Source organism: Falco peregrinus, chromosome 2 (genome assembly GCF_023634155.1).
Source record: "Falco peregrinus isolate bFalPer1 chromosome 2, bFalPer1.pri, whole genome shotgun sequence".
In the NCBI taxonomy this organism is placed as follows: domain Eukaryota; kingdom Metazoa; phylum Chordata; class Aves; order Falconiformes; family Falconidae; genus Falco; species Falco peregrinus.
The window spans coordinates 27,432,704-27,445,150 of NC_073722.1; the positions used below are offsets into that span (position 1 = coordinate 27,432,704).

Here is a 12,447-nt window from a genome sequence, read left to right on the forward strand (position 1 = left end):
CATTAATAACCACCCTGAAATCTTAGTAATACAGCTTAAGTGTTAACATTACAGGTGGCCCTGCAATGCCAGCACCTGGCATACATTCAAGCACAGTGAAACCACAGTATATAGTGACCTTTCAATGCAACGTCCTTTCTTTTCTTTTCCTTTACAAATTGCCTATGCCTTTACAGAGGACAGAAACAGAAGACTGAAACGAAATCATCAGACAAGAAACCCATCTTCACAAATCCATCTGTCCACAGTACAAACAGCAATGCCCTGCATTTGACTTTCCCGATACTGTAACTCAGAATCTGCTCCTGGTTTTACTGAGGGACTCGCTACAGGCAAAAGCATCTAACATACAAAACAACACTGACAAAAGTGGAAAAGGAAGAGAAGATACTGTGGTTTTATTCCACACTTCCTAAAGATGTTTTTATTTTTAAAGTGCTTCTTGTCTTGTTCTTTCCCTCCTTTGTATTCAAAGCTGTGAATGAAGGCACAATCACTTACAAAGTAGCACAATGACATCAAATAAGTAGTATGTGTTAATGATTACAAAAAAAAGAAAGGAGAATAAAGAGAAAGAGAGAAAAAAAAAACCCACCACACAGCAAGGGAAGCAACTACTACCACAGGTATCTGTGATGTAGCAAAGAACATACAAAAACACTGGCTAACTGCCTTTTTTAGTAAAAGCAACCTCTCCTTCCAAATTTGTATCAGAAAGAAATTCCCCCTTGTGCTCTTTTGCTTGTAATGTTGAAGCTGCAACTCATTTCACTTCTCACTCTTTCTCTCTGAGAAAGAAAAGCATAAGTAATAACTAACCATAAATCTTGCACTTCGCTGCCATTTGTCCTAAAAGTGGTGTAAAATTTTTAAACTTTGATTCAATGTGAAGTCCAAAGGCAGGAATGATTGAAAAGTGGTAACAGCAGGCGTCTGCCTCAATTCTCTATTGAAACTGAAAACTGTGGGAAAATGTTTTATAGGGAAAGCTCTATATTAGGACAGGGGATGCTGAAGAACAGTTAGGAAACACAAAGTGGAAAAAACACAGCTGAAAATAATGCAGATTTATGATTCTGCACCTGCCCCATAAAGACACGTAGATTAACTCAAGGTGACCTGTAAGTTGTTAATGAATGCCTTTATGAGCTGAGCGGGTAATACATAGATGAAATCCCTCTCTCATTTAAAAGAGCAAGTACTTAACAAAGACCTGTTTGTTACTCACTCCCCACACTTCCCGTTAAGTTGGCTGCCAGCCAACAACAGTACAGTGAAGTTACCCAAATTAATGTTAGCCTGATTGGCAGCCTACAGGATTAAAAACCCCCAACTTTTATCTACAATCTTGAAACAAAATAAACATTATTCTACCAAGTCTCCTCCATTAATAGGTAAACAGGGGTATTAAAGAACACATCTTTGTTAACACTGTACTTTCATTAGGTCCTGCTCAGGAGAAGCGTTGAAAGTTTGGGCAGATAATTAAACAGTGAAAAGGACTTTTGCTATTTGACTCATAAAACAGCCTTTGGCTCCACCTTTTTCTAAGCCTACTTCTTTTACATATTGCTTATACGATACTTGCTAAACGTACACTCTATGGAAATCTAAAGAAGTGGTCTGTAACAATTATTAAATAGCAGTGGGGCTTCACGTTTCAGACGTTCAGGGATACCACGTTAGAAAATGGCAGTGCAATCTTACAGTCTTAGTAACCTATAGATGAGTTACTCCAACATTAAAAGGCAACAATCTTTCATCCCAAAAGTTCTAGTAAGTGAGCGATGAAAACTTACACTATGCTCTGCAAAAGTGCATGAACACACAGGTCAGAACTGATCAGATCCTAACTTGCCATGCTGCTAATGACACCTGCTATCAAAGTGACAGCTCTAGCCTTTTTTAGCTTTATAGTTGTGTTTCAGAGTCTTTTGCATGGGTGAAGATGAGGTTTTGCTTTCTAATGTAAAAGAATGTCCAATGTTCTCGACTTAATGTCAACCAATGTTCCAGTAAATACTTACTAAATATTTGAAACATTAAAAACTGCAAATGTTGGTCATACTGGACTTCCTCCATAAAAACCATTAGAGATTTTAAAGAAGTGACAGTTTCAGTCATACATGATTTTCTGTTCTTGACCCAAAATCATACCTGTGAAAATCATGTATCTGTGCCTTCTATTCTAATGTAAAATCTTTGCTTGCTAAAGCCCTACAATCCTCCAATGACAGGTAACATGCTAATCTGTGTATTAGGGCAGAAATCCAAACACACTGGATACACAAGGCACTTTTATACCCTCACTGCAGTCAATTGTCCAATTCAAAGACCCTTTTTATCAAGTACAATACTATGAATGATTCAGAATAATCCAAAGATGATTATAAACTCAGTGTATGAAACTCATATACAGCACAACTTAATTCCTACAGTTTATTACTGACAGCTAGATACTTACCATGTATGTTAGCCTACTTTGAACTGTTCCAGAAAAAAAATTAAAAATGCTGTTTTCCCTGGACTTAAAATGCTAATCACAGGACATGTAGTGCTACTTAGCTATACACCATCCTGTTCACCATGATTTCTTCTAGCGCTAATTTTAGCATGTCCTTAAGCAGAAACAGGCCTGGATTCTTGTTGGCTCTTGGAATCTATATTCATTATTTCTTATTGTTTCACTACATCTCTTAAGTGAGACTGACTGAGAAAAATAGTTCCTCATTAGAAGAGAAGATTTAGGTGGAAAGCTCCAATCCACCCTGCTCATCATGGACAACTCAGTACCATATAATGAAATGCAAAACCAGAGAAGTGAAAAGGAAATTAAGCATCTTCTGATATACTGAACAATTAACCTATGAAATATACATCCATAAGATAGCATCAAGGTAAATTCTTAATTGGAAATTAATGAAAAAAAGATAACTTCGCTTCTGTAGATTCCAAAAAATAGAAATTACTTTAGAGCCTAAACTCCATATGCTTCCAAACATTTTCAGAAAGTCAGTTTATCAGTCAGGCTAAAATCATAAGGATAAGAAAAACTAGTTTAAAAGCCCAGTGTTTCTGCAGGGTAAACCCACGGTTAAACTGCAAGGGCCATCTCTGGGTGTATGCATTACAAATAAAACTCTCAAAAAAATTTTCCACTGACTCTGTTGGAGACGATTATGGAGTAAATGGACATATTTCTCAGATTATGCCTTTGTTACATCTCTTTTCAGCTTGAAACTAACTAATTGTTGGTGTTGAATGACATTGTCATAGCACCATGCCTTCATGGCATCAAATTTTACATCCTCTCTACAAGTGGTTACAGGGTAGGAAAAGGTAACAATGAGGATGAAAAGACAGGACAGTTTGGGACTGCCATATGCTTTCCTCTTTCTTTCCATTTTACTGTAAATACTACATGCTCCATAAGACGACATCTGTTGTTGTTCTGTTCATCAATAGGAAGTAAAATATTTCTCCTGGGTGCCTGAAGCAGACTGGATAATAATGCTGTTCCTAATACCAGCATGCCAAACATAAACCCTCAAAAATAACAGATACAAGTTTTATGAAGAATTACCGAAGACTCTGGCTACAAATCCAAGGGGAAACTGGGAGGCAAACATGGTAAGAAACCAGGGAGCAGCATAGAGGCTGGGGCCAATTTCATGTTCCTCTAGGTGGTTATAGAGATCCCGATGGTAGTCATGAAGAAGTCGAGACAGTTGATACATCTGGATCTGCATGGAATAACAACAAAGAGACTAAAGATCACAGTAGCAAAGCTCATCTTCACACTTCACACTTACAGAAACAGTGAAAGATATTTGTCAGTTGATGTTTGGACGGAATTGTGTGAAGAAAAGAAATAATCAAAAGCCACCTAAAAGACCCAGGATGGGTCACCTGTGGGCTTATGACAGGCTCATTTGCAGGGTTATTTGAACCTCATACAACATGTAACAGAATTGTTCCTATTTATGGTTTTCACAGTTTTCCCAGTAGACTTTTAATTTGAAACTAGTGCATTAAAGGTGATGTGTTCTTTTCCCAGATTATCCTTCCCCATTTTGAGAAATGAATTTAAGTTCAAGTCTAGATTTTGACAATGCTATCTATATTGCATTATTATGATTTAACATTAGCATCCTTTAATTATAAAAGCTGAAATCATACCTGTAAAATTGTCATGTCAGGACGATATTGTTTTCTCAGGCCTATGTCAAACATGAGAAACTTCAGCATTTTAAAAGCGTCTTCTTCACTCATATGAAGTAGTAAAACTCCTGCTACAAAACTAAGGCCCTGGCAATATCCTACTTCCTGGTCGAGAAGCGAATAAGCCTTCAAAATATTGTAGAGTGACAGCTGCCCAGCTCCCAGCTGTGCTGAGAAGTATGGATGTGTTGGAAACGTGCGCCCTGTGAAAATAGCTGAAGTCAGCGACTTAAACTAAAAAATAAACAAAACCCAAACCCCCTCACTTTGCCATGTTATCAAGCTAAACAGTCTTTCAGAAAGGTAGATTCTTTTGAAAGGTAGATTCTGATTCAACCACAGGAAGACCGTAAGAACATTAACAATAGAAAACAACTGACTTTTAGACTCTACTAGTGTTTTGTTATAGTAGTTGCAAAATGAACTTAGAAATTGTCAGGGGGATGGAGACGGTTGTTTGGAACAGCTGAGTAACTGGTTCTTAAGACTAGCCTTTGATCAGTTTGTTAAAGGGCTTATAGGGACTGGTTGCCTGTAATGGTAGGTTGACAAGTCACCCAGTCCCCTTCTCATGAGTAAGAAGTTTTAGCTTTTAGACAACTATTAGGACGCAGGCAGACTCAGAACATCTAAGCTCTATGGGTTGGGCCCCCTTCCCTTTCTCTTTTCTTCTTGTATTTTTTCCCCCAGTAAATGTGTCTCTTGTCACCTCCCTCTTCGCCTTGGTCCTTCCCAGTCTTATGGGTCCTTCCTCCTTTCCTGCAACAAGAAGCTCAGATTCTTCCATGAGCTGATGCCACTAGCCTGGCAGAAAAATCTCCTTTTACATGGGGTTAGCTGTTCTGCCCTGTTACTCAGCTGTGTCAGCTCCAGGAGGCAGCCCATGAGCACCAGCACAAGTGAGAAGTGCTTGGAGAGTGGGAGTCGGTTACCAGAGCAAAACTTCCTCTTGGCAGCAATGGGCTTTGGATCTATTCGTCAAGCATCTTTAAATCCCAGCCTAAGGTAAACTATGCTAATTGTAAAGCCATAGAAACACAACTGAGCCATTTCCAGTTCTTCAGTTCTGGAATGAGATCATGACTTCCACCCCAGACTGGCTTATCTGCAAACTTTCACATGGAGCTGGGACCCATATGTCCTTAAACCAAACCAGTCCAGCTAGGTGACTTACACAATTAGTTTGACCTACAATATTTAGCCAGTGAGTAAAAAGCCAATTTGTATTTTTTTTCTGCAGCTCTTACAATATCGAGAATTGTGTAGCTATGTCTGTGTTATGATACATGCTATATATATATTACATGAGAGCCAACAGACTGCACTTTGTGAGCTCTTGAGCATCTGGATACTTCCTCAGAGAACACCAGGGGACTCCTGGGACCCTGAGGGTACTGCCGCTGGCAGGTAAGGATGATGTAGTTCTGGCATCTTCCAACCAACGTTTGACAGCTGCCCTTGATGACAGGGTGCCTATATAGCCTTTGTTCTAGCTGATCTCTCATTAGGGAGGGCCATTAGTGACCTAGATGATGGGGCAGGGTACACCCTCGGCAAGTTTGCATATGATACAAAACTGGGAGGAATGGCAGGTACACCAGAGGGTCATGCTGCCATTCAGAGGGACCTTGACAGGCTGGAGAAATGGGCTAACAGGAACTTCATGAGGGAAGTGCAAAAATCCCGCATCTGGGGAGGAACAACTCCATGCACCAGTATCTGATGGGGGTGTCGCCCAGCAGCTGGAAAGTAGTTTTGCAGGACCTGGGGGTCCTGGTGGTCACCAATGTGCAAAGTGCTCTTGCAGCAAAGGCGGCTAATGGTATTCTGGGCTGCATTAGGAGGAGCACTGCCAGCAGGCTAAGGGAGGTGATCCTATGCCTCTGCTCAGCACTGGTGAGGCCACATCTGGAGTACTGCATCCAGTTCTGGGCTTCCCAGTACAAGGGAGACATGGACATAATGGAGAGAATCCAGCAAAGGGACAACTAAGATGACAAAGGGACTGAAGCATCTCTCCTCTGAAGAAAGGCTGAGAGATGTGGGACTGTTCAGCTTGGAGAAGAAAAGGCTCAGGAGGATCTTATCAATGTCCACAAATATCCAGTGGAAAAGAATGAAGAAGAGGGAGCCACACTCTACTCACTAGTATCCACCAGCAGGATAGGATGATGGGCACAAATTGAAATACAGAAAATTCCACCTAACATAAGAAAAAAAATCTTTTTATTGTAAGGGTGGCCAGACACTGGCACAGGCTGCCCGCAAAGGTTGTGGAGTCTCCATCTACAGAAATATTCAAAACCTGAGCGAACATGGTCCTGGGCAGCCTGCTTTAGATGACCTTGCCTTAAACAGGTTGGGTTGGACTAGATGATCTCAAAAGCTCCCTTCCAACTTCAGCCACTCTGTGATTCTGGGAACAGAGACATTACAGGCCTCACTTTTACAAATTTTTTTCCCCAAAAAAATTTTCCAAAAGGGATTATTTTCATTTCTAGGAAGAAAACCCTCCCCCTATCAGATTTCCCCTGTGAAATACCGCAAAGAAGAAGAAACGTGAATACTACTTTTGTTCTAGTATCAAGTGGAGCTTGTTTTCTGGTTGCCCACTTGTTAAATACTACCCCACCCTTTAGCTCCTGGAATGCTGCTGTGCTGCCAGATAATATCAGAGCTCCTGCTTCAAGAAGACAAACCCTGGGGCAGAGTCCTGCTATCTGGTAGGTGCTCTAGCCTGTCACCCCCAGATACTGGCATTCAGCTCCTGAGCAGGTCTCCCCTGGCCAGGCTGTCACAGAGTTGAACGTTACAGAAGAAATACTTCTAGCTTCCTAGGAGAGGGAGCTTGTGCTCCTTTGCAAAGGAATCCTCTTGCCTGAATAACAAGTTATTACAGTATGGTCTAAGGACAGACCTGTACTGCCTCACTTACACAAGGCTCCTTTCATGGAAGTCATGAAAAAAAGTTACAAGCTGAGCAAGAATAAAAAAGCAAAGAAGTTCTAAAAAACAGTAAATGGAGAAGACACAGAACTGCTAAACTCACAAGCTGATTTGTTTCTGAGTGCCCTGAATTTTGGCTTTTACTATGTAGGCACAAACAACACCTGACCCTGCCGAAAAGAGACTCTGAATGAACTGTGGTACCTCAACAGCACCAGAATGAGAAAGCAAGTACTTACTACTTCATTTTTGAGATGTAATAAAACAAAACATAACTTTCTACTGTGTCCAGCAAACACTCCGTGATGAGTACAGTGGTTTCCTACACTGACAGCATCTTGAAGTCAGTTTACCCTACCTTATTGAGAAAGGAAATCAATTTACTGAACATGACTTTGGTGTTCAGGACCTGAAATTCCCAGTGACTGCAGTCGTTGTCCAAGTGGGGCCACAGAAGGAAATACACAAAATAGCCTTCAGGGAATTGTGATTTTGTTCTTGCCCCATAATGAAATAGCACTGTGACATGTAAACTGGGCCAGGAAAGTGGCTGCTGTACCTTACCCTCTGCATCCAGATGCACACTGCTGTCCTCATTCTCAGGAAGCACTATTCACAGCTGAAGATGCATTGATTCAACTAAGTGTGAGCAATACTACCACAGCTTTGGCTCACACCGTGTTAGCAAGACCTCTTTAGCTTAACCCGGGAAAGCTTTTTTAAATATTATAACCACATGTTGCAAGAACATTAGTTTTTCTCTCAAGGGAGAAGTGCATGCTTTCAGAAGGATTCGTAAAGATTTAAGAGACAACACTTCTGATAGCCTGAAGGAACACAAGTCAGAACATGCAAATTCCTTCTAGCTGCCTATCCAGTTACGCGGTCTTGATACTGTGCAGCACTACTCTATTCCAGTGGGAATCAATAGGAAACTAGGAAGTCTTCAGAATCCTAGTTTCATCTTACTGATATAATAGGGTCCAATCCTTCCCTCAGCTAATGGGCTAACAAATGGCTCTCTGGCTAAAACAACACATTGCATGAAAACCACCATGACGTTAGCAATTTGCCAACACATGCAGTCATTTCATGCATGTGCACTTCAAGCGGAGCACACAGCTAAGATGGGAAAGCATAGATGTGCAGAACCAGGCAGAAAACATGAACAGCTTGCTGAGCTAGCAAGCACCAGTCTGCTGTGTGAGCCAACCAAACTCAGACTGACTGTGCTCCCTACTGTCCAGGAGCTGTCCCACCCCTCTCCCCTCTGCTGAATGTGTTCAGTTCATTAATCCAGTACAGATTATTCGCCCCTTACTGAGGCACTTCAGTGTGACAGAATCCCAGTGTTCACTGCCGGGGTATCAACACCAAGTATGCTGACTTGAGTAACAAGTACCTGTTAGCAAATGATCTCTGGTTGCACATAAATGTCTCTCTCAAAAACAAAAGACTGCTTCTGGTGCTGCATGATCCAGGGGAATTCCTAGGATTGGTGTGACAGTGTCTGGAAGGAAACAATTTACCTACATTGCAACTGGCTATTCCTAGCTGGAATTAAGGCTCCTTGGAGAGTTGCTTTCCCAGCACCAAGCTGAAACCTGGCAAGCCTGTCAAGTAGGGGAAAGTGAAGCCATTGGCCATCACCCTCCTCACCTCAGCTCACACTAGTTCCTGCAGAAACATGCCTGTTCTGCCAGATTCTTGTTTTCTATGCACTGCCTTGACTCACTTTATCAAGTGTTACAAAAAGAAGAAAAAATTCTCATTTACCATATAAAGCTTACATCATCATCCTAACTTGGCAAATCTCGCAGTGCAGTACCCGCTGAAGAGAGCCTGCACATTGAGTTATTAAGACATAGGTGTGCCCTGGAGAGCTCTGGGTATAGATGATCCCTCTGCAGGCAATTCTTCCATGTGGAAGAGAGCTGGTACAGCCTTTTTCCTTTGCAATGAAAAATACTCAAATAGTGTTTGAGTAGTTGGAAAGAGCAGAAGTATGATGGGACAACCATACTACTTCTTTACTGAAAAGACGTAATTGAAAATAATACAAAAGGTATTAACTACTGAGATCAAACCAAGTACAGATTTTCACATAGATTTTTATCATTCTATCACATGACTGGTTACTTGCAGTGCGTAACTTCCCCTCATAATTTTTTTATGGCAAATTAATTAAATCAAACTTAGTGATTACAGACTTCTTAAATTGCCTCACACAACTCCTCAGACCCAAACCACAAGCCCCACAACACAAGCCTGTCGCAAGTTATATAATACTCTAGAAGACTTTATTTTTTTTGGCCTTCATTAGCAAAGAGCATAATGAACACAGAGTTCAGTGTGGGATTATTCTATACACAAGAGCTGGGATCCTCTTGGAAAAGCATCAGCTCCTGGTTTCTCAGACAATAAATGAAATTAAAATATCCAAGGGAGCATAAAACAGTATCTTCAAAAATATCCACAACTCTATAAGCATGAGGATAATCTGTAGATTATCCGTTAAACCTTCCAATTCATCCATATACCAGTGAGGTGTTACAAACTTGCACCAGATGGTTTACATCCAAAAATAAATACTTTTGCCAGGGCAAAGGTTAGACATGTGGATATCTGACTCAAAAATCAAATGGCATAATTTTTTGAGGTATATGAACACTGCTCTTTTACAATATCTGGAGGGATCTCTTCTGCTCCTACCCTAAAACAACCATTTCATTCCACTTAGATTTCCCTTCTCATGTTTCCTTCTAATACTAGCAAAAAAATTTTGAGCTTTGAACAATAAACGTGAAGGAAAATGGAGAACTCTAATCAAGAAGACCAAAAGCCTGCCTGAAGTCCATCTACAAGTCACTTCAAACTTAAGAGCCTTGGTTCCTAACCTCTCTCTACTAAACTCAATGGACTATAGTGTATGTCTCTCCACAGATCAATTCACTGTCCCTAAATCAGGAGCCAGCTCAGGCAACGTGAATAACCTGCCTTAAAAACAGTTGGGATTTTTTGTTATTAGAAGAAGATTATTTTGTTATTGTTCTCATCCAAGTAAAAAATACCAACTGCTAGCAATTATCCATTAAAAAAGAAAAATAGCAAAAAGCAAAACTGCATTATTTCAAGTAAAAGTGCTTAACAGAGGCAGCAAACACTGGACATCAGGAATGAATAGCACACAATTCAACAGTCTGCACTTAAATATTGACTTCCTTTCTTGATAATTTGTATTCCATGGGCCTGTGGAGTCCACTGTCAATATCTGAAATACAGATGCATTACAGTCACATCTAGCTAACTTATCACCACATGTTGCAAAGGCCCTCTGTGCTTGAAATGCAGATTTTGCATTTTCCTAATGATTTCAAGTAACAGATTTACATTTACACCAGATTAAAAGCAGTTCTTACCAACAACCTATTACTAAATGGTGAGGCTTTTTGTATGTTATTTTCTTTTATTTAATTCTCTTCCAGAGATCATGAAACCCTTACTTTAATTTCAGACCACTACTTTACTTACCCAGGTCAATAAGTATTGCATGTTGTTGAGAAGTTAGTTGTTTTAGGAGTTCCTTATAAGGTATGTCCTTTGATTGTTGTTTACTTGGAAACTGATGTTTAAGATGGTATTGCTCTGCTAGAAATTTCCAGATCTCCCCACGGTGGTGACGTGGTACTCCTGAGAGAAGAAGGTCATTAAAAAAGTAATTTGTACTCATACTGAGGGTTCAGCTATAGCTGAGCTAACAGGATTGAGGAACTGAAGATCCGTATCTGCTAGATATGCAAACAGATCCCTATCTGCTATCTCCAGTAGACCACAGAAGCAGATCAAACTACAGTGCTTATACTTCCTCAACCAATAAAATATATCAGCATCCTAACAGGAGAGATTTAAGGTAGAAACTTAGAGGGGGAGCTGCCTAAGTCTAAAAGGTTACCGCTTCCATCCAGTTTGAGAAGTACTATAGAAGAGGCAGCAAAAACTGCCATACTAGTCTCTGAAAAGTTACATATTCATCTCCCATTTTTCAATGTAAAGTACACAATAAAGCACCGTGATAGAACTAATTAACATCTTTCACTAATATGGCACTGACACTGTTGTTAGGAGCAAGTTTTAAGAAAGCAGGATGCACACATACAAAAAGTATAAACAAGCACAAATGAGATGTGATCTAAAGACTACAAAGGAAGGCAGATTAATCAGAAAGCAAGTATTGTATTTCTAGTTTTGCTATTGGTTTGCTGAATGACTGGTACCTGTAAAAAATTTTTAAAGCTTCAATTTCTTTCTCTATAAAAAGGGATGATGCTACTTAACTATTTCACATAGGTGACAATAGCCTTCATTTCTACCTATATGCAAAGCTCTGAAAGTTACAGAAAAGTTACTGTTACACGCATACTTTATTCAGCACAAGACCAACACTATTAAATCATCTACACAAGAAATCAATACACTGTTCTTTGGGAAAGTATTCTGTCTAATCCATAATATACTGGAACTAGATATTACAGTTTGAAGTAACTTATGGCTTAAAGTTTTTTGGACTCCTTTTTTCTTTTTGTATATATGTAACCTACGGATAGCAACAATAAGACAAATCAAAATTGACTCAAGCATACAACTTACACAGAAAGCTAACAAAACATAGTAATTTCACTGCCTTCTCTCATATAAGCACAAAAGCATATGAATTTATCTCTGCAATACTTATTTTTAAAACACTATCATAACCCAGAGACAACTGCTTGAAAATGAAATGCTAGTAAAAATGTATAATATTTGAATCCACATCACAAGTGTACTTAGAGAGCATTTCTGCAAATTACTTTAGGGAACTTAAACCCAATTATTGAAAATCCTCCAACATGAAACAGTGAGGGAAAGTGCTGTTTCAGATACCAAATGAGTCAGGTTTTCCTCCTCAGATACACATCTAAAATCCCATTAACTTCAGTGAGGTTGAATGTGTCACATAGGGTAGAACTGGCTTAACAGTGCACATTTACAGCTGCAAATTTACGAAGTAATTAAAATTTCCCTTTAAGGAAGTAGTCCGCTATTAAGTTTATCTCTGTATGCTGCATCGTACATGTAAAATAAAGTATTTCATTTACTATTTTCTAAATTAAAGATGCACTATATTTAAACATCTTCTACAGTGAACATTACAGGTCAACACTACATATTTGTTATCCTAATTTAAGCCTCATGCTTATTGAAACCTTCATTTCTTACCTGTTTGCCTTGCTTACTCAAGTT

At 39.6% G+C, this 12,447-nt stretch overlaps 1 protein-coding gene across 12 annotated transcripts in view; it reads right to left on the minus strand.

Annotated features, from left to right (window-relative positions):
* TBC1D1 (TBC1 domain family member 1) overlaps positions 1-12,447 on the minus strand; it is a 115,420-nt gene that overhangs the window by 7,642 nt on the left and 95,331 nt on the right. For all 12 annotated transcript variants that reach the window (XM_055796631.1, XM_055796630.1, XM_055796632.1 and 9 more), the window contains 3 exons: positions 10,699-10,857; positions 4,180-4,424; positions 3,584-3,743 (listed from right to left, as the gene is read on the minus strand). In XM_055796631.1, coding sequence (XP_055652606.1) covers positions 3,584-3,743; positions 4,180-4,424; positions 10,699-10,857 — 564 coding nt within the window. The remainder of the gene's footprint in view (positions 1-3,583; positions 3,744-4,179; positions 4,425-10,698; positions 10,858-12,447) is intronic.